Source organism: Callionymus lyra, chromosome 8, assembly GCF_982586985.1.
Source record: "Callionymus lyra chromosome 8, fCalLyr1.hap1.1, whole genome shotgun sequence".
In the NCBI taxonomy this organism is placed as follows: Eukaryota; Metazoa; Chordata; class Actinopteri; order Syngnathiformes; family Callionymidae; genus Callionymus; species Callionymus lyra.
In genome coordinates, this window is record NC_141825.1 from 29,538,387 (window position 1) to 29,559,898 (window position 21,512).

A 21,512-nucleotide genomic window follows, 5' to 3' on the forward strand; every position below is an offset into this window, starting at 1 on the left:
AGTACACACTCCAGAGACACAAACAAGTACACACTCCAGAGACTCAAACAAGTACACACTCCAGAGACTCAAACAAGTACACACTCCAGAGACTCAAACAAGTACACACTCCAGAGACTCAAACAAGTACACACTCCAGAGACACAAACAAGTACACACTCCAGAGACACAAACAAGTACACTCTCCAGAGACACAAACAAGTACACACTCCAGAGACACAAACAAGTACACACTCCAGAGACTCAAACAAGTACACACTCCAGAGACTCAAACAAGTACACACTCACAAGTACACACTCAAGAGACTCAAACAAGTACACACTCCAGAGACTCAAACAAGTACACACTCCAGAGAATCAAACAAGTACACACTCCAGAGACACAAACAAGTACACACTCCAGAGACACAAACAAGTACACACTCCAGAGACTCAAACAAGTACACACTCCAGAGACACAAACAAGTACACACTCCAGAGACACAAACAAGTACACACTCCAGAGACACACTCCAGAGACTCAAACAAGTACACACTCCAGAGACACAAACAAGTACACACTCCAGAGACTCAAACAAGTACACACTCCAGAGACACAAACAAGTACACACTCCAGAGACTCAAACAAGTACACACTCCAGAGACACAAACAAGTACACACTCCAGAGACTCAAACAAGTACACACTCCAGAGACTCAAACAAGTACACACTCCAGAGACACAAACAAGTACACACTCCAGAGACTCAAACAAGTACACACTCCAGAGACTCAAACAAGTACACACTCCAGAGACTCAAACAAGTACACACTCCAGAGACACAAACAAGTACACACTCCAGAGACTCAAACAAGTACACACTCCAGAGACACAAACAAGTACACACTCACAAGTACACACTCCAGAGACTCAAACAAGTACACACTCCAGAGACACAAACAAGTACACACTCACAAGTACACACTCCAGAGACTCAAACAAGTACACACTCCAGAGACACAAACAAGTACACACTCACAAGTACACACTCCAGAGACTCAAACAAGTACACACTCCAGAGACACAAACAAGTACACACTCCAGAGACACAAACAAGTACACACTCCAGAGACTCAAACAAGTACACACTCCAGAGACACAAACAAGTACACACTCCAGAGACACAAACAAGTACACACTCCAGAGACACAATCGTTGAATTGCTTTATAAAGAAAAAAGCAAGAGAATAAATTTTCAATAAATCATTCCGTGGCAAAGATTCCAACTATTTTAATAACATTAACGACTACAAGGCGACGCTTGAACGATGATCGAATCATCTACACAACTCATCTACACAACTCATCTACACAACTCATCTACACACGTCATCTGTTCAATATTCCACAGAGTTAAACATGGTTCATGCAGACACAACATCACGAGGCGCCTCAGGACCTCTTTCTACAGGTGGACAGGCAGGTCAAAGGTCAGGCCAAGACAAACTGCCAGTTGGTGAGCAGGATCTTGATGCCTCTGATGACGGAGACCACGGAGGTCGCGGGGTTGAGCTTCAGCGTGTTGGCGTCGCCCTTCTTGCACTTGTCCCTGAAGACGTAGATGCAGCCGTTGCAGCTCGCCACCTTCCAGAGCGACGGCACGCAGCTCCAGGCCTCAGGGAAGCGCAGGCGTGTGAAGCTCTCCAGCAGAGGGTTGTAGCAGATCAGAGAGTCGCCCTCGGCCACGATGAAGATCACGTCCATGTGCACGGCGGCGTGCATGAAGCCGGCGAACGGCAGCACGTAGGGCTTGATGTCGCACTTCTGGCCGCCGGTGTCGAAGCACTGGATGAGTCTGGACGGCTTGGTGAAGAAGTCCATGTCGTTCTCCTCGCCGCCCATCAGGTAGATGGTGCCGCCCAGGTTGACCCCGGCGGCGCCGGAGACCGCCGTGTCCAGCTGGCCCGTCTCCGTCCACATGTTGTCCTTCACCGTGTAGTAGATGACGGCGTTGGACAGACTGTCCTGCAGCGTCTTCCCTCCCAGCGAGTAGATGCAGTCCTCGGAGGAGACGGACACCATGGTGTGATGCAGGCGGTCGCGTGGCAGCGGCGCACATCGCTCCCAGTCCATGGTGTGCATGTTGCACTTCCACATGCGGCGTGGGATGGACCCGCCCACCACGTACAGGTCGGCGCCGTGTTTGCACGCCGCCGTGATCTGGTGGCACAAGCTGTTCTGTCCGCTCACACTGATGTCCTCGTCGCAGTGCAGCGACACGGCCAGAGAGTGAGTCCTCGTCTCCTCCTTGCCGATCAGGTAGATGTGGACGTTCTCGCCGATTTCCTGTCGGACAGAAGAGACGTCGACGCGTTTCAACACTTTATCTACAGTTCTGTCAATCATTTTCAACTGGCTGTCAATCAAAGTCAAGTCTCATCCACGCCTAAAGCGTCTCAAAGTTTCAACATCTCAGTTAAGGTTGAGGAGCAATTTGAAGATGTGTGTTCTTGAGGAGCACCTTGGCAGTAAATCCCAGAATGCCTTGCAGATTAACACGGTCTTTATATCGTGGTCGAATAAAAATCATAATAAAATCGTGATCGTCTTCGTTTCATTTAATTCTGTTCCATGAACCTGGTGTTGAGCTTCTCATGAAGATCAGGAGGAGACGATCTATGAAGATCAGGAGGAGACGAACTATGAAGATCAGGAGGAGACGATCTATGAAGATCAGGAGGAGACGATCTATGAAGATCAGGAGGAGACGATCTATGAAGATCAGGAGGAGACGATCTATGAAGATCAGGAGGAGACGATCTATGAAGATCAGGAGGAGACGAACTATGAAGATCAGGAGGAGACGATCTATGAAGATCAGGAGGAGACGATCTATGAAGATCAGGAGGAGACGATCTATGAAGATCAGGAGGAGACGATCTATGAAGATCAGGAGGAGACGAACTATGGAGATCAGGAGGAGACGAACTATGAAGATCAGGAGGAGACGATCTATGGAGATCAGGAGGAGACGAACTATGGAGATCAGGAGGAGACGAACTATGGAGATCAGGAGGAGACGAACTATGGAGATCAGGAGGAGACGAACTATGAAGATCAGGAGGAGACGAACTATGGAGATCAGGAGGAGACGAACTATGGAGATCAGGAGGAGACGAACTATGGAGATCAGGAGGAGACGAACTATGGAGATCAGGAGGAGACGAACTATGAAGATCAGGAGGAGACGAACTATGAAGATCAGGAGGTGACGAACTATGAAGATCAGGAGGTGACGAACTATGAAGATCAGGAGGTGACGAACTATGAAGATCAGGAGGAGACGATCTATGAAGATCAGGAGGAGACGAACTATGAAGATCAGGAGGAGACGAACTATGAAGATCAGGAGGAGACGAAATATGAAGATCAGGAGGAGACGAACTATGAAGATCAGGAGGAGACGAACTATGAAGATCAGGAGGAGACGAACTATGAAGATCAGGAGGAGAAGATCAGGAGGAGACGAACTATGAAGATCAGGAGGAGACGAACTATGAAGATCAGGAGGAGACGAACTATGAAGATCAGGAGGAGACGAACTATGAAGATCAGGAGGAGACGATCTATGAAGATCAGGAGGAGACGAACTATGAAGATCAGGAGGAGACGAACTATGAAGATCAGGAGGAGACGAACTATGAAGATCAGGAGGAGACGAACTATGAAGATCAGGAGGAGACGATCTATGAAGATCAGGAGGAGACGAACTATGAAGATCAGGAGGAGACGATCTATGAAGATCAGGAGGAGACGATCTATGAAGATCAGGAGGAGACGAACTATGAAGATCAGGAGGAGACGAACTATGAAGATCAGGAGGAGACGATCGATGAAGATCAGGAGGAGACGAACTATGAAGATCAGGAGGAGACGAACTATGAAGATCAGGAGGAGACGAACTATGAAGATCAGGAGGAGACGAACTATGAAGATCAGGAGGAGACGAACTATGAAGATCAGGAGGAGACAGATCAGGAGGAGACGAACTATGAAGATCAGGAGGAGACAATCTATGAAGATCAGGAGGAGACAATCTATGAAGATCAGGAGGAGACAATCTATGAAGACAATCTATGAAGATCAGGAGGAGACGAACTATGAAGATCAGGAGGAGACGAACTATGAAGATCAGGAGGAGACGAACTATGAAGATCAGGAGGAGACAATCTATGAAGACGAACTATGAAGATCAGGAGGAGACGAACTATGAAGATCAGGAGGAGACGAACTATGAAGATCAGGAGGAGACGAACTATGAAGACAATCTATGAAGACAATCTATGAAGACGATCTATGGAGACGATCTATGGAGACGAACTATGGAGACGAACTATGAAGACGAACTATGAAGACGAACTATGAAGACGAACTATGGAGACGAACTATGGAGACAAACTATGGAGACGATCTATGAAGACGATCTATGAAGATCAGGAGGAGACGATCTATGAAGATCAGGAGGAGACGAACTATGAAGACGAACTATGGAGACGAACTATGAAGACGAACTATGAAGACGAACTATGAAGACGAACTATAGAGACGAACTATAGAGACGAACTATGGAGACGAACTATGGAGACGAACTATGGAGACGAACTATGGAGACGAACTATGGAGACGAACTATGAAGACGAACTATGAAGACGAACTATGAAGACGAACTATGAAGACGAACTATGAAGACGAACTATGAAGACGAACTATGAAGACGAACTATGAGACGAACTATGAAGACGAACTATGAAGACGAACTATGAAGACGAACTATGAAGACGAAATATGAAGACGAACTATGAAGACGAACTATGGAGACGAACTATGGAGACGAACTATGGAGACGAACTATGAAGACGAACTATGAAGACGATCTATGAAGACGATCTATGAAGACGATCTATGAAGACGAACTATGAAGACGAACTATGAAGACGAACTATGAAGACGAACTATGAAGACGAACTATGAAGACGAACTATGAAGACGAACTATGAAGACGAACTATGAAGACAAACTATGGAGACGAACTATGGAGACGATCTATGAAGACGAACTATGAAGACGATCTATGAAGATGATCTATGAAGATCAGGAGGAGACGATCTATGAAGATCAGGAGGAGACGAACTATGAAGACGAACTATGAAGACGAACTATGGAGACGAACTATGGAGACGAACTATGGAGACGAACTATGGAGACGAACTATGGAGACGAACTATGGAGACGAACTATGGAGACGATCTATGAAGACGAACTATGGAGACAAACTATGAAGACGAACTATGAAGACGAAACTATGAAGACGATCTATGAAGACGAACTATGGAGACAAACTATGAAGACGAACTATGAAGACGAACTATGAAGACGAACTATGGAGACGAACTATGGAGACGAACTATGGAGACGAACTATGGAGACGATCTATGAAGACGAACTATGGAGACGAACTATGAAGACGAACTATGAAGACGAACTATGGAGACGAACTATGAAGACGAACTATGGAGACGAACTATGGAGACGAACTATGGAGACGAACTATGGAGACGAACTATGGAGACGAACTATGAAGACGAACTATGAAGACGAACTATGAAGACGAACTATGAAGACGAACTATGAAGACGAACTATGAAGACGAACTATGAAGACGAACTATGAGACGAACTATGAAGACGAACTATGAAGACGAACTATGAAGACGAACTATGAAGACGAACTATGAAGACGAACTATGAAGACGATCTATGAAGACGAACTATGAAGACGATCTATGAAGATCAGGAGGAGACGAACTATGAAGACGATCTATGAAGACGAACTATGAAGACGATCTATGAAGATCAGGAGGAGACGAACTATGAAGACGAACTATGAGACGAACTATGAGACGAACTATGAAGACGAACTATGAAGACGAACTATGAGACGAACTATGAGACGAACTATGAGACGAGTCTCCTGCACGTGTTTGAACATCTTCTCAAAGAACGTCATGATTCTTCACTGAACACCAGGATGTTTGACAAACTTTTATCTCTTAAGATTTCACTGATATTTTGTCGACAAAAGTACGTTTTGTTTACAAACGTCTACAAAGAAACTTCTTGAAAAGCTCGTCTGGATCTTATTTTCTACGTTTAAATACGTTCTTCACGACTGAACACCTGCTCGTCATTTAACGTTTCCTTCCATCCTCTGCTGAGAACATCTCCAGATGAACACAGTTCATGATCTGCCATCAAATATCTTTGCAAATGTTGGGAACAGATTGAAACCAAACATTAAACACAAAACATTTCTATGAAAGAACAGGATTTATTGAAAACAATAAACATGTAAAGGTTTGTAAACATCTTTAAAGCTCATGTGCAGACGAGTGTCGAGGCGAGGGTTGCTATGACGACAGGTGAGAGTTTAATCTCATCATCGCAGCAAAAGTTCTGGACTACGTCGCGACTGAATTGAAACTGAGGAGCTTCTGACGAGCTCTTCACACGGAGTGAAGGTCCAGACGTGGACCGTCTGCGTCACGTGGTTCTGATCCGTCTGCAGAGGCTCTGAAGAGCCTGCGAGGCTCAGACACTGAACCACAATCTGAGGAACGTCACATGAAACATGAAGTTTCTTGTGTAGAACAACAGATACGAACGTGACTGACGTCAAACAAACGTAATGATTGATCCGATCACTGGGTTTGACACGATATTAGTCTTTAAGTTCATCAGCAAGTGAAGCTAATCTTCAAACATGTGGATCTTCTTCTTACCTGCGTTTGATCCACAAGTTTCCACGTCTTGAAAAACTCTTCTTCGACGAACATTCTTGTGATCGTCTTGAACACGAGTCAGATGAAGATCCATGACGGATCATGAACGACCGTCGACCGAGGTTTGGAGGATTGAGGATCAAGGGGTTCCATGAGATCAGGCCTCGTTCCTCTGTTCACTCTAGATTCTAACTTTGACTGCTCACACCACTTTGAGAAGCGCCTACCCTTCTTTTGAGTTCTAAAAAAGTCTCTAATTCGTTGGAACTTCTTCCCTGACTTTGAAGCAGAAACAGAAGATCGTACCTTCAGATTCTCCTGGAGAATACAAGAAAATCGTTCTCTTTCCACTTTGTTGAAGTTGGTCCACGTTTGGATGGCGGCGCTGGGGTTCTGTGAGCTCGGGACGCCATCTGGACGGAAGGACACGAAGGACACCATCAACATCAAGAACTTTAACCATTAACTACATTTTCAACAAACCGTACGATTCATTGAAAAAGACGCACGAGTCGTTGGTGTTAAACGTTCATGTCGTACGACAAGAGAACTCTGAAGACCAACCTTTGAGGATGTCGAGCAGCAGCCGGAAAGGCAGGTTGAGATACTCGTCCGTCTGGTAGAGCTGCGCGAGGTGGATCTTGGCACATTGTTTGGCAGCCGTGTACAGTTCCTGGTCGCTGTGCCGGTCCGCGAGCCACATGACCTGAGACGTTCAGACCATGAGTTGATATTTATCAAGAGTAGAAGATTCTAACGTTATTGACCTGCAGGCAGTTTTTCACTTCCACGGTGCGCGACAGAAAGCGAGAACACTCTTCGAAGAGAGACGTCAACTGGTACATGTCGGACATCTCGTACGTGTCCTGCAGCTCGTCCACGCTCAGCTTGATGGTCCCGTGGTAGATGTAGCCGATCAGCAGCTGGAACACGGAGGCGCTGACGTCCTTCAGCTCGATGTTGCGGTCGTGGGACTCCTTGAGGTTGGACGTGAACATGGATCGGAAGAAGGAACTCTGCGCGGAGAGAACCAGCCGGTGGAGCTGGAACTCTTTGCCGTCCACACTGATGGTCACGTCGGCAAACAGACCGTCTTCCAGGCTCAGGTCCATGATGCTCTTCACCACACGGCTGGAATGCGAGCGGTCGGTGAAGGTGTATCCAAAGAAATAGTTGTCTTCTCCTAGAGAACCTCCGACGCTGAAGACATCGTCAGCAGATTCCATCTCTGCTGTTGACCTGAAGACACGACTTCATCCTTCAATCATTACACAAATACAACTAAACACATTTCTTCTAAGGAGCTGAAAGGGTTTATTTTATCTTGTGATAACAGAGACTCAAACACACTGAGACTCAAACACACAGAGACTCAAACACACAGAGACTCAAACACACAGAGACTCAAACACACAGAGACTCAAACACACAGAGACTCAAACACACAGAGACTCAAACACACAGAGACTCAAACACACAGAGACTCAAACACACAGAGACTCAAACACACAGAGACTCAAACACACAGAGACTCAAACACACAGAGACTCAAACACACAGAGACTCAAACACACCGAGACTCAAACACACCGAGACTCAAACACACCGAGACTCAAACACACAGAGACTCAAACACACCGAGACTCAAACACACCGAGACTCAAACACACCGAGACTCAAACACACCGAGACTCAAACACACCGAGACTCAAACACACAGAGACTCAAACACACAGAGACTCAAACACACAGAGACTCAAACACACAGAGACTCAAACACACTGAGACTCAAACACACTGAGACTCAAACACACTGAGACTCAAACACACTGAGACTCAAACACACAGAGACTCAAACACACAGAGACTCAAACACACAGAGACTCAAACACACAGAGACTCAAACACACAGAGACTCAAACACACAGAGACTCAAACACACAGAGACTCAAACACACTGAGACTCAAACACACTGAGACTCAAACACACTGAGACTCAAACACACTGAGACTCAAACACACAGAGACTCAAACACACAGAGACTCAAACACACAGAGACTCAAACACACTGAGACTCAAACACACTGAGACTCAAACACACAGAGACTCAAACACACTGAGACTCAAACACACTGAGACTCAAACACACAGAGACTCAAACACACAGAGACTCAAACACACAGAGACTCAAACACACTGAGACTCAAACACACTGAGACTCAAACACACAGAGACTCAAACACACAGAGACTCAAACACACTGAGACTCAAACACACAGAGACTCAAACACACTGAGACTCAAACACACAGAGACTCAAACACACAGAGACTCAAACACACAGAGACTCAAACACACTGAGACTCAAACACACAGAGACTCAAACACACTGAGACTCAAACACACAGAGACTCAAACACACAGAGACTCAAACACACAGAGACTCAAACACACAGAGACTCAAACACACTGAGACTCAAACACACTGAGACTCAAACACACTGAGACTCAAACACACTGAGACTCAAACACACTGAGACTCAAACACACAGAGACTCAAACACACAGAGACTCAAACACACAGAGACTCAAACACACTGAGACTCAAACACACAGAGACTCAAACACACAGAGACTCAAACACACAGAGCTGGAGGTGAAGACAAGAGAAAAGATGTTAACGACCTCATGTCGCAGAAGGTTTTAGTTTAAAAACATCTTGTTCTTCTTTGGAAACACATTGAAGATTCATTCATTCATTACATAAACGTAAGAATGGAACACGCGGGAGAGAATAGTTCTAAGTGCTGCAACACACCAGGTCATGTTTTCTTATTTCAACATTAAAATCTAAAATAAACACAAAAAAATAAACAAAAATACGACGCAGCGTTGACGTGCTAACAGTTGGATGCTAAGCTAACAGTCAAACAGCAGCATTTAGGAAGAAAACTCGCGGGAGAGAGAAACTACGGTAGAAAGAAAACGTGTCATTGAAGCAGAAGAAGATCTGAGAAGTGACTGAAAAGAAATGTTACCTGAGAGAAGCTTCACTTTATCATCAAGATTCCAACAAACCGTTTCCAGGAAGTAAATAAACTTTAGACTTCTTTGTCAAGAGTGAAATGAAAATCCTGCAGCTTCGAAGATCATTACCGCCACCTAGAGGCCGTAATAGAACTGCAACTTTATAACAGTAGCTTTAGAATAATATCTTTATAACATTATCTTTTTAAATGTCTATTAATTTGTTGATCATAAATTTATGTTGACGATCGATTGATCTGTTGATTTCAAGATAATAACTTTGTAACAAAAATAAACTTTGTTCAAAGTGATTTAAAAGAATAACGTTTAAGGCCTGATGTCGTGAAAAGAAAAACATGATTTAAAAAAGAGACGAGGATTGACGACTCAAACTTATCTGCCTATAATCAATTGATTTATTGATCTGGTCTCTGACACACGATTTGACGGACATGACATCGACCAATCACAGCCTAGAGCTGAGTCAGCAGATGATTATGTAACATTTGATTCAATATCAATTCATGCTCTGACAGCTGATGTATTGATCAATATTGATTGAATGATCGACAGAAAAGGTTCTTCTGAGATCAATAATGCGATTTATGAGATAAAAACAAATTGTTTATCTTCAGGTTTGTTGATGTCACATGGATTCATTGATCAACGATCTTCTCTGGAATAATAATGATAATAATAATACAAATAAACACAATATTTAAAATAACATTAATAATAACATTAATAATAATCCATCACCTCTGGTACACGTAACACAAATTCATTCTGTTTACATTTTTAGAGTCACTTGTTTTATGTATATTTATTTCACCATGTGATTTAAAAAGTGTTTTTCAACACAATATATCTCGTCTTTTATCAAACACTAGAAAGTCTCTTTGTCTCCATAACTTCCATGTGTTTGTGTCGTTGACACTATTGTATCAGTTTATATGTGTCTAAACAAGAAGGATCTGTCTGAGCCGCTCTAGTAGAAGAACTCACATTTCTCCTTAAAACTCTTTCTTTCAGGATCATTTTAAAATTCTGGTTCTTACTTTCAGATCTATTCATGCTCAGACCTTCATGATCTGATCCAGACTTACACCCCAGCTCGGGCTCTGAGGTCTGTGGATCAGAATCTACTGATGGTTCCTGAACTTCAGGACCAGAGGAGAGAAATCCTTCCAGACTGTTGCTCCTAAGCTTTGGAACCATCTCTGTGTTTGATGATCTACTGACTCCTTCAATAAACATCTGTGTTTGATGATCTACTGACTCCTTCAAGAAACATCTGTGTTTGATGATCTACTGACTCCTTCAAGAAACATCTGTGTTTGATGATCTACTGACTCCTTCAAGAAACATCTGTGTTTGATGATCTACTGACTCCTTCAAGAAACATCTGTGTTTGATGATCTACTGACTCCTTCAAGAAACATCTCTGTGTTTGATGATCTACTGACTCCTTCAAGAAACATCTCTGTGTTTGATGATCTACTGACTCCTTTAAGAAACATCTGTGTTTGATGATCTACTGACTCCTTCAAGAAACATCTCTGTGTTTGATGATCTACTGACTCCTTCAAGAAACATCTGTGTTTGATGATCTACTGACTCCTTCAAGAAACATCTGTGTTTGATGATCTACTGACTCCTTCATGAAACATGTGTGTTTGATGATCTACTGACTCCTTCAAGAAACATCTGTGTTTGATGATCTACTGACTCCTTCAAGAAACATCTGTGTTTGATGATCTACTGACTCCTTTAAGAAACATCTCTGTGTTTGATGATCTACTGACTCCTTCAAGAAACATCTGTGTTTGATGATCTACTGACTCCTTCAAGAAACATCTCTGTGTTTGATGATCTACTGACTCCTTCAAGAAACATCTCTGTGTTTGATGATCTACTGACTCCTTCAAGAAACATCTGTGTTTGATGATCTACTGACTCCTTCAAGAAACATCTGTGTTTGATGATCTACTGACTCCTTCATGAAACATGTGTGTTTGATGATCTACTGACTCCTTCAAGAAACATGTGTGTTTGATGATCTACTGACTCCTTCAAGAAACATCTGTGTTTGATGATCTACTGACTCCTTCAAGAAACATCTCTGTGTTTGATGATCTACTGACTCCTTCAAGAAACATGTGTGTTTGATGATCTACTGACTCCTTCAAGAAACATCTGTGTTTGATGATCTACTGACTCCTTCAAGAAACATCTGTGTTTGATGATCTACTGACTCCTTCAAGAAACATGTGTTTGATGATCTACTGACTCCTTGAAGAAACATCTGTGTTTGATGATCTACTGACTCCTTGAAGAAACATCTGTGTTTGATGATCTACTGACTCCTTGAAGAAACATCTGTGTTTGATGATCTACTGACTCCTTCAAGAAACATCTGTGTTTGATGATCTACTGACTCCTTCAAGAAACATCTGTGTTTGATGATCTACTGACTCCTTCAAGAAACATCTCTGTGTTTGATGATCTACTGACTCCTTCAAGAAACATCTCTGTGTTTGATGATCTACTGACTCCTTCAAGAAACATCTCTGTGTTTGATGATCTACTGACTCCTTCAAGAAACATCTCTGTGTTTGATGATCTACTGACTCCTTCAAGAAACATCTGTGTTTGATGATCTACTGACTCCTTCAAGAAACATCTGTGTTTGATGATCTACTGACTCCTTCAAGAAACATGTGTTTGATGATCTACTGACTCCTTGAAGAAACATCTGTGTTTGATGATCTACTGACTCCTTGAAGAAACATCTGTGTTTGATGATCTACTGACTCCTTCAAGAAACATCTGTGTTTGATGATCTACTGACTCCTTCAAGAAACATCTGTGTTTGATGATCTACTGACTCCTTCAAGAAACATGTGTGTTTGATGATCTACTGACTCCTTCAATAAACATCTGTGTTTGATGATCTACTGACTCCTTCAAGAAACATCTGTGTTTGATGATCTACTGACTCCTTCAAGAAACATGTGTGTTTGATGATCTACTGACTCCTTCAATAAACATCTGTGTTTGATGATCTACTGACTCCTTCAAGAAACATCTGTGTTTGATGATCTACTGACTCCTTCAAGAAACATGTGTGTTTGATGATCTACTGACTCCTTCAATAAACATCTGTGTTTGATGATCTACTGACTCCTTCAAGAAACATGTGTTTGATGATCTACTGACTCCTTCAAGAAACATCTGTGTTTGATGATCTACTGACTCCTTCAAGAAACATCTGTTTGATGATCTACTGACTCCTTTAAGAAACATCTCTGTGTTTGATGATCTACTGACTCCTTCAAGAAACATCTGTGTTTGATGATCTACTGACTCCTTCAAGAAACATCTGTGTTTGATGATCTACTGACTCCTTCAAGAAACATCTGTGTTTGATGATCTACTGACTCCTTCAAGAAACATCTGTGTTTGATGATCTACTGACTCCTTCAAGAAACATCTGTGTTTGATGATCTACTGACTCCTTCAAGAAACATCTGTGTTTGATGATCTACTGACTCCTTCAAGAAACATCTGTGTGTTTGATGATCTACTGACTCCTTCAAGAAACATGTGTGTTTGATGATCTACTGACTCCTTCAAGAAACATCTGTGTTTGATGATCTACTGACTCCTTCAAGAAACATCTGTGTGTTTGATGATCTACTGACTCCTTCAAGAAACATCTAAACACACTTTGATTCTCTGAGACTCTTGTGTTTATGTTGATCTTTTAAAGTTTATATTTTAACTGAGTATTTGTTAAAGTTCTTTGTGACTCTGGTCTGGAAACATCTTCACTAATAACTTTTACTTTACTATCTTAACTTCAACATTATCTTCCTCCGTCTGAAGAACCTGTTCTTCTCTGAAACCTTGCGTTTTGATGAAGAAAGACTCGAACGTTCAACACGTTCTCGCATCAAAGGTCGAAGTCATTCTGTAAAAAAAAGTTTATTGGCTTTAAAACCATTTAAAAATCTCACCAGTGAGTAAAAACAAAGCATTTATGAACAAGCGACTGTACATGAAGCAGAACGAGACGACATCACAGAGGCTTCCTCTTCTTCTACTGCTACAAACGGACGACAGGTCAAACGGGGTCGGGGTCAGTCAAAGGTCACGAGTCACTGCTTGATGGAGCTTCAGTCGGACACGAGGAACGTCCTTCATTCAAACATCAGTGCTTAAGACAAATCATGGACACCAGAGTAAAAAAGATCAACAGAACATGGAGCTAATATGAAGGTCACGAGGGTCACTGAAGTAAGAAGCACTGCTGCTCACAGAAGTGGTTACAAGTCATCACACATGCGTGCGTACAATCATCAACATCATGAGCACGGAGGGTCAAAGGTCGACGGCCTCCATGCGTCATGTTCTCAGGTACGAGAACGAGTAAGAAATGTGGATCTCACTGAGATTAAAGCACATTTTGCTACAAGAATCAATTTCAATTTCCTCAGCACGTAAAAAACTCTCGCTTTTGTCGCGTCCGTCGTTAACGTTTGTCCGTAAAGTTGTGTCGTAGAAATTTAGTGCAATAATGTGAACCTCCAGAGTTGGATTCTTGTTCCAGTGTCTCGTCAATAATCCATGCTATTGATCCTCCGTCATAAGTTTAACCAGCAAGCGAGACGTCAGTACTTTCACGACACGGAGCCAGAAATGTAACACAACACACACACAATCCTCCGACTATAAATCTGCTTATTCAGCGGTTCTTCTTTTCCATGAACATATCTAGAATAATGGCCGTAATATAGAGTCTGACACGTCTAGGAACTACTCTATGTACACGTGGAGCTTCAACATGACGCAACAACATCGACAACAATGACAAGCAAGCTTCCTAGTCACATGACCTCGGGTCACTAAATACATACTTACAAGGTTAACAACTCAGTCTGTTGCTAGTTTTAATCTCTTCCTCAGAAACACGCTCCGTGACACGCGTGTGTTTGACGTGTGACAAGAGCTGCCGGGATATGATGTGACGCTCGTGTGACACGGTCTGATGACGTAAGGCCTGGACTTGAATAAGGCAGGAAGTCCTGACTCTTCTCCTCTGAAGGTCACGTGGTTCACTGAAGTCCTCCAGGAGACCAACTCAGCACCGTTTTGATATCGCTCAGCAAGAGTTTGTTTCTGGCTCCCCCTGCTGTCGGACCGGTGCGACTGCAGCGAGCTCCCAGGCGAGGTTGCTGGTTCAAATCATAGCTCGAGCTTCTACTGCAAGACTGTCGTCGTAAGACGAGAAATAAATAAGGTTAAATAGTGCTGCGTCAGGATTCCAGTGTGAAGGTTCCAACGTGAGACCTGTGGTTACGAGACATGAACGGATCATATGTGCATATTCCAAACCCATGATGCTCTTGTGATTCGTTTCTGGACACGTTGTGCTAAAAACTACACACTTTTACAGCCTCACCTGCTGTAACGTCCCAGTTAATAAGTGCATAACCTGCTCGCTCTACATGTCCTTTGACGGGATCAACGGTTCAGGCGAGAAACGAACCATAGTGTCGAGATCCAGACAAACTGAGGAAGGATCTCAGCGTCTTGATGAAGCTGGAAGTGAACATTTCACATGAAGGTTTTTAAAGTTTAATACTTGACTTCAATGATTTCTAAATGGAAAGGTTGAGTTGGTTTATAATAATAATAATAATAATAATAATAATATATCCAATCTTTGAATAAAAACTATTGAATGAATTGGTGTTAAAAAACAACAATATATATTATAATAATAATAATAATAATATATCCAATCCTTGAATAAAAACTATTGAATATTTTTAAACGAAATGGATTTTTTAGTCATTAAAGAATGTTATATATATATATATATATATATATATATATATAATTTAGAACATTTCATTCAATTATTGGAATTGGTGTAAAAACAATTGGATATAGAAACGACTGAAGTCAAATATTAAATGTTCATTTCTCTGACGAGACACTTCCACATGGAACTGGACCTCGATACACTCGACAACATCTCAGCCCAGCATCTCCACCGTCGTGGGCTGGTCTTTGCTCTCCAGCCAGTCGAAGCCAGAGTTCACAGTATCGCTGCAGATCTGCTGGAAAAGCGGGTCATTGTTCAGTTCCTCCAGAGTCGAGGCCTCGTACTGTTCCTGCTGCTGGTTGGGGTCGAACAGCAGGTTGGTGTCCAAGGTGTTCAGGTCAGTGATGCTACTGGACAGGTCGGAGGTCAGTCGCATGTCGCTGGAGAAGTCCGACGCCACGGCGTTGAGTTCCGAAGCCACCTGACCCACCAGCTGCGAGCTCGGGTTCAGGGCTTCTTCTCCGAGGAGGTCCTTGACCGTGTTGTTGAAGTCCAGCTGCTGCTGCTCGTCCTCGGCCGCCGCCCGCCGCGAGCTCTGCAGCAGCAGCGCCGGTCGACCGGGGTCGGGGGTCTCCTGGACCTGAGGCGGGTCGGCGGCGCCCGCTTGTGCTTGACCGTTGCCGGAGGGGAAGCCGACCCGGTCGGCGCCGGGGTCGGCCAGGAAACCCTGCGGCTGGATCTCGAAGGCGGCGGGACTGGAGCTGACGGGCAGCGGAGCCTGGTGAGTCGCCCCCCCGGAGAACCCCGGCGTGGTCTCCAGGATCTGCGTCAGGTTCATGCGGGCCGTGTAGTTGGACGGGAGGTTGTTCATGCCGAGGCCGCGCACCGACTCGTCGCCGTCCTCCATCTTGCTGAGCAGCACGCTGGTGATCTTGGTGCTGCTCGGCACCGGCAGCATCTCGCTCTGCATCATGACGGTCAGCGGCACCGACTGGCTGCGCTGGACCAGGCTGTGGACGGAGGTCTGGCTGCCGGACAGGATGCTGAGCACCTCGGAGGTCACGGGGGAGCTGAAGGGCGGGGCGTGGCCGGTGGGGGAGGGGCTGAGCTGCGACCCCGTGCTGCCGCTCAGGTGTCGCTGACGCACCGCCGGACTGACGCTGCGGCAGCGGAACGTGGCGCAGGAAGTGGACGCTTTGCCGTCCAGCGGCGCGGGAACGGCGAAGCTTTCCTGTTTGGTGGGGGTCGTGACCCCCGCTGTGGTCTGGGGCTGCACGGGGGAGATGGGGGAGATGGGGGTGAGGCGACCGAAGTCTGGTCTGGACTGAGCCTGGAACGACTGACCCGGGATGGCGAAGGCGTGCGGCTTACGGAACTGGTCGTCCACCAGCTCCTGGTAGCTGGGCAGGATCCCGAGGGCGTGGCTGGACACAGGGCCTCCTGAGGTGCTGTTGTAGCGGTTGTTGATCCACTCCAGCTTGGCCTTGTCCGGGTGGGTCGCCGTGGGTCGCTGCATGGGCTTGACCGGACTGCTGGACACGATGCTGGCCTCGTGGTAGCTGGTGATGCTGGAGTTGATGGGCGTGAAGGCGAACGGGTTGCGACACTCCACCGGGCTCGGGGGGACGCTGCTGCTGCAGTTGGACAGGGGGGTGCTGATGGGGGTGTGGCGGCCCATGGCGCTGTCCACCGGGGTGATGGGAGCCATGCGGGAGCACGGGCTCTCCCTGGTCATGGTGTGACCCAGAGTCATCTCGGAGGTGGGCGTCGGGGTGGGGGTCGGCGTGGGCGTGGGGGTCTGGACCGGGGTGGTGCTGCCGTGCGCGTGGTGGTAGAAGGCGGTGGCGCCGGTCTGGTGGGAGGAGACCGCCGAGCCCGGGTTGCTGGCCGACTGGTTCTGGAGGGACACGCAGGTGTTGAAGAGACCCTTGAGCTTCATCTGCTCCTCCATCTGGACCAGCTCCTCCACGATGCTGTCCTGGGTCATGTCGTCGTCGTTGAAGTCGGGGAAGTAGTCCATGCTGGCCTGAGAGCTGGCGAAGTCCTCCATCTCCTGCGTGAGGATGAGCTGCCCGGGGGGCTCGCCCGGCTGGTCCAGGGGGGCCCGTTTATGCTCGGCCGGCGCCTGCTGGACGAACGCCTGCTTCCGGAGCTCGTCCAGCGGCGCCTCCTCCCATATTGTGCTCTTGATGTCGCTCATGACGGCCGCGTCGTGAGACCCCGGCGCCCGCGTGTCCCCGGAGATCAGCAGCATGTGGTTGTTTCCTGCGGCGCCGGCGAGCGAGCGATCTTCTCGTTTGGCCAGAAGAGCCTGAGGTTTGAGGAGGATCTGCGAGCCCTCCGTCTGGACCACCGGCAGGTCGGACAGCGCCAGGATCTGCGTGGGCGCGAGCGAGCTCTGCTTCAGGGTCACTTTGCAGGGGGCGCTGTCGGGTCGGGCAGGAGTCCCCGGGCGAGGGATTCTTTTCATGGAAGCACCGACTGCGGGTCTGGGACTGTCGATGACCGTCAGGGGCTGCTGGGAGATGAAGACCCTTTTCACGGGGATCACGTGGGGGTCCCCGCCCGGGCCGTTGCGCTTCCTGGGGCTCTTTGAGTCGGAGGCCGAGACCGCGGCCGAGAAGCCGGACGTGTTGTGATTCTCAACGGTCAAGTACAAGGTGCTGTCGTGGCAGTTGCTGTCCTGAGTCCCGGTCAGAGCCACCGTGGTGGCGCTCAGGGGGTCCATCTTGATCCTGGCGCTCTTGTCGGCGCCACATTTCACCAGGAAGCTCGGCTCGCTGGCCGCCCTGAACTTCGCCACCCGCTCGTCTTTACCGCTGGAGTCGCTCTCGGCCATCTTCACGTCCACGGACATGAAGGACGCCGGCACGCTGGGCCGGACCGCCGGGAGGGTCAGGCCTCCGGCGTCGTCAGAGTGCGCCACGGTGTTGATCCCGGCCGAGGCGGGTCGCACCGTGGCGCTGCTGGTGCCGGGCGCCAGCGCGATGGCGGTCATCTTGACCACGTTGAGCGAGCTGACGTGGGACGTGGGCATCACGGTCTTGATGGGGCTGTTGGTGATGAGCAGCGCCGGCGGCGAGCGCAGCGTGATGGTGCTGGTGGCCGACGGCTTGGGCAGGATCTGAGCGTACCGGGTGCTGTGGCGGGTCAGCCGGTCGCCCACCGGACTGGCCGAGATATTCGGGGGGGCTTTGGGCGACTGTTTGAGGGACTGAGTGACCACTTGGAAGTTGACGGGCAGAACCTTCGCCTCGGCGGCGCCCACAGGGCTCGGTGACGTCATCAACTGCCTGCTGCGTTGAACCTGAAGCACAAATGATGGCGTGTCAATCACTTTATTGATCGAGTCACAATATTTCAAATGTTCAAACTCTTAAACATGTGTTCAATCATTTGCATATTGAGCGGCTGAATTTGTTCTTTTTTAATAATGAACATAACATTTGGAATATTTTCAGACCCGGTTTTGTTCGAGTCTCGGTGAGGGTCAGTATGACCCGGGACTCCACCATTGAACTATTTGAATGGAGCGTAAATGAAAGCGAACAGAAACAGAAGCTCCAGCTGCTCAAACAAACTCATCGAAGCAGAGACTCAGAGGATCTACGTCTACCTTCACCTGAAGAACGTGACGGTTCAAGAGTTTGATTCTCTCAGAGAGTCAGTGAAAGACTAACATCTGATCAGAACCGAGGACGAGCTGAAGAGACTTTGACACAAGTATGTATCATTATTATGACTCTCTGGCTCAGGAACACCTCGGGGGGCCCAGGGAAGAAGGACGATCCAGACCGGGAGAAGAAAGTCTGGACCTCTTGCTCAGAGAAACAGAAGTTTTCTTGTTCATATTAACACGAATGTTGTTGATCAATATCTTAAATTCAACCGATCAATACTCTGACACTGGACTTCCACACGGGCAGAGACTCACGGTGACAGGACTGGGGACGGCGGCGACCATGATGCCGATGGTGGGCTGAGGGGACAGAAGGGCCGGGCTGCCTCGAGGGATGGTGGGACCAGGGGTGCTGGTCTCGGTGCGTTTGACCTGGTTCTCACAGGGTAGAGGCGAGTTAAGCTTCAGCTCCTGCTGCTTTTTCTGGATCTTGCGCTGCAGCTGCTGCTTCGCGTCAACAGAGGGCGACGGCAGAGTCTTCACCTGCGGCTGGAAGGAGTTGCTCTCAGCAGTGGGAACGAATGCTGAGGACGGGGTTGGCGTCTTCATGCCTGGAACACATCAAACTTACTAAGAGACTCATCACATCCTTGATGTTTCTTCAAATGATGACAACACTGGCAATACATCTGAATACAACTTCACAACAAGTTAAATGATCTGAATTGTTGTTATTGTTTAGATTTATTGAGTCAAATACTATAAATACCATTATTAGCATTTTATTGTTGCTTTATAAACAAGATTATGTGTATCATTTAAAAAAATATGAAGATTATGTTAATTTCAAAAAAATCACTGGATCGTCTTTTTTAAAAGTCAGTATTTTGGAGTAAAAAGAAACAAACTGCAGTAACAACACTTCACCTGTGGGCGTGCCAGTCATGACCGTGAGCGCCGCGATGGACTTGTTGCCGATGTAATGGCTGTTGAGCAGGAACCGGGCCAGATCCTCCACGTGGTCGAACTGACGACTCAGCACCTTCTGAGCCCACTCACACACCAGCCCACAGGCCGCCGACCGCATCTCCTCCTCGGCGTTGGGAGACTGACCCGAAGACTCCATCAGCTCGCACTGAAAGTTCAGCCAGATGAGAGACGTTCATGACAGACGTCCATGACAGACGTTCATGACAGACGTTCATGACAGACGTTCATGACAGACGTTCATGACAGACGTTCATGACAGACGTTCATGACAGACGTTCATGACAGACGTTCATGAGAGACGTTCATGACAGACGTCCATGACAGACGTCCATGACAGACGTCCATGACAGACGTTCATGACAGACGTCCATGACAGACGTCCATGACAGACGTCCATGACAGACGTCCATGACAGACGTCCATGACAGACGTCCATGACAGACGTCCATGACAGACGTCCATGACAGACGTCCATGACCGACGTCCATGACAGACGTCCATGACAGACGTCCATGACAGACGTCCATGACAGACGTCCATGACAGACGTCCATGACAGAGTCCATGACAGACGTCCATGACAGACGTCCATGACAGACGTCCATGACAGACGTTCATGACAGACGTCCATGACAGACGTCCATGGCAGACGTCCATGGCAGACGTCCATGACAGACGTCCATGACAGACGTCCATGACAGACGTCCATGACAGACGTCCATGACAGACGTTCATGACAGACGTTCATGACAGACGTCCATGACAGACGTCCATGACAGACGTCCATGACAGACGTCCATGACAGACGTCCATGACAGACGTTCATGACAGACGTCCATGACAGACGTCCATGACAGACGTCCATGACAGACGTTCATGACAGACGTCCATGACAGACGTCCATGACAGACGTCCATGACAGACGTCCATGACAGACGTCCATGACAGACGTCCATGACAGACGTCCATGACAGACGTCCATGACAGACGTCCATGACAGACGTCCATGACAGACGTCCATGACAGACGTCCATGACAGACGTCCATGACAGACGTCCATGACAGACGTCCATGACAGACGTCCATGACAGACGTTCATGACAGACGTTGATGAGACGTTCATGACAGACGTTCATGACAGACGTCCATCCAAGTGTCTCACCCCGTCTCCAGACTTCTGCAGGTCCAGGTTTGGAAGGGAAGGCATGTGAACGAAAGCCTTCTTCC

General features: G+C 46.7%; 2 protein-coding genes across 5 annotated transcripts in view; both read right to left on the bottom strand.

Annotated features, from left to right (window-relative positions):
* Positions 1 to 1,254: 1,254 nt before the first annotated feature.
* Positions 1,255 to 13,712, bottom strand: kbtbd4 (kelch repeat and BTB (POZ) domain containing 4). Of its 2 annotated transcripts, none has more exons than XM_087796749.1 (5): positions 13,692 to 13,712; positions 7,585 to 8,056; positions 7,382 to 7,523; positions 7,124 to 7,230; positions 1,255 to 2,325 (listed from the first exon to the last, which is right to left on the bottom strand). In XM_087796749.1, exons 2-5 carry the CDS (start codon positions 8,041 to 8,043, stop codon positions 1,471 to 1,473), a joined length of 1,563 nt encoding a protein of 520 aa, XP_087652875.1. In that variant the 5' UTR covers positions 8,044 to 8,056; positions 13,692 to 13,712; the 3' UTR covers positions 1,255 to 1,470. The 2 variants fall into 2 exon arrangements, with proteins under 2 accessions (XP_087652875.1, XP_087652874.1); XM_087796748.1 differs by lacking the exon at positions 13,692 to 13,712 and adding an exon at positions 9,856 to 9,924.
* A 103-nt stretch (positions 13,713 to 13,815) lies between these two features.
* rfx7b (regulatory factor X7b) overlaps positions 13,816 to 21,512 on the bottom strand; it is a 19,571-nt gene continuing 11,874 nt past the window's right edge. For all 3 annotated transcript variants that reach the window (XM_087796746.1, XM_087796747.1, XM_087796745.1), the window contains 4 exons: positions 21,448 to 21,512; positions 20,224 to 20,431; positions 19,612 to 19,907; positions 13,816 to 18,984 (listed from right to left, as the gene is read on the bottom strand). The exon at positions 21,448 to 21,512 is cut by the window's right edge and continues 17 nt beyond it. In XM_087796746.1, the coding sequence (XP_087652872.1) occupies positions 15,889 to 18,984; positions 19,612 to 19,907; positions 20,224 to 20,431; positions 21,448 to 21,512 (3,665 nt within the window). In that variant the 3' untranslated portion in view covers positions 13,816 to 15,888. The remainder of the gene's footprint in view (positions 18,985 to 19,611; positions 19,908 to 20,223; positions 20,432 to 21,447) is intronic.

Bases quoted from the DNA above. Each gene is read 5' to 3' on its own strand.
- kbtbd4 (XM_087796749.1), bottom strand. From the start codon at position 8,043: ATGGAATCTGCTGACGATGTCTTCAGCGTCGGAGGTTCTCTAGGAGAA. The intron at 7,231-7,381 runs GTTGGTCTTCAG...CCTTCCGTCCAG, and splicing joins GCTGCTCGACATCCTCAAAG to ATGGCGTCCCGAGCTCACAG. The intron at 2,326-7,123 runs GTACGATCTTCT...TCTGTCCGACAG, and splicing joins TTCTCCAGGAGAATCTGAAG to GAAATCGGCGAGAACGTCCA.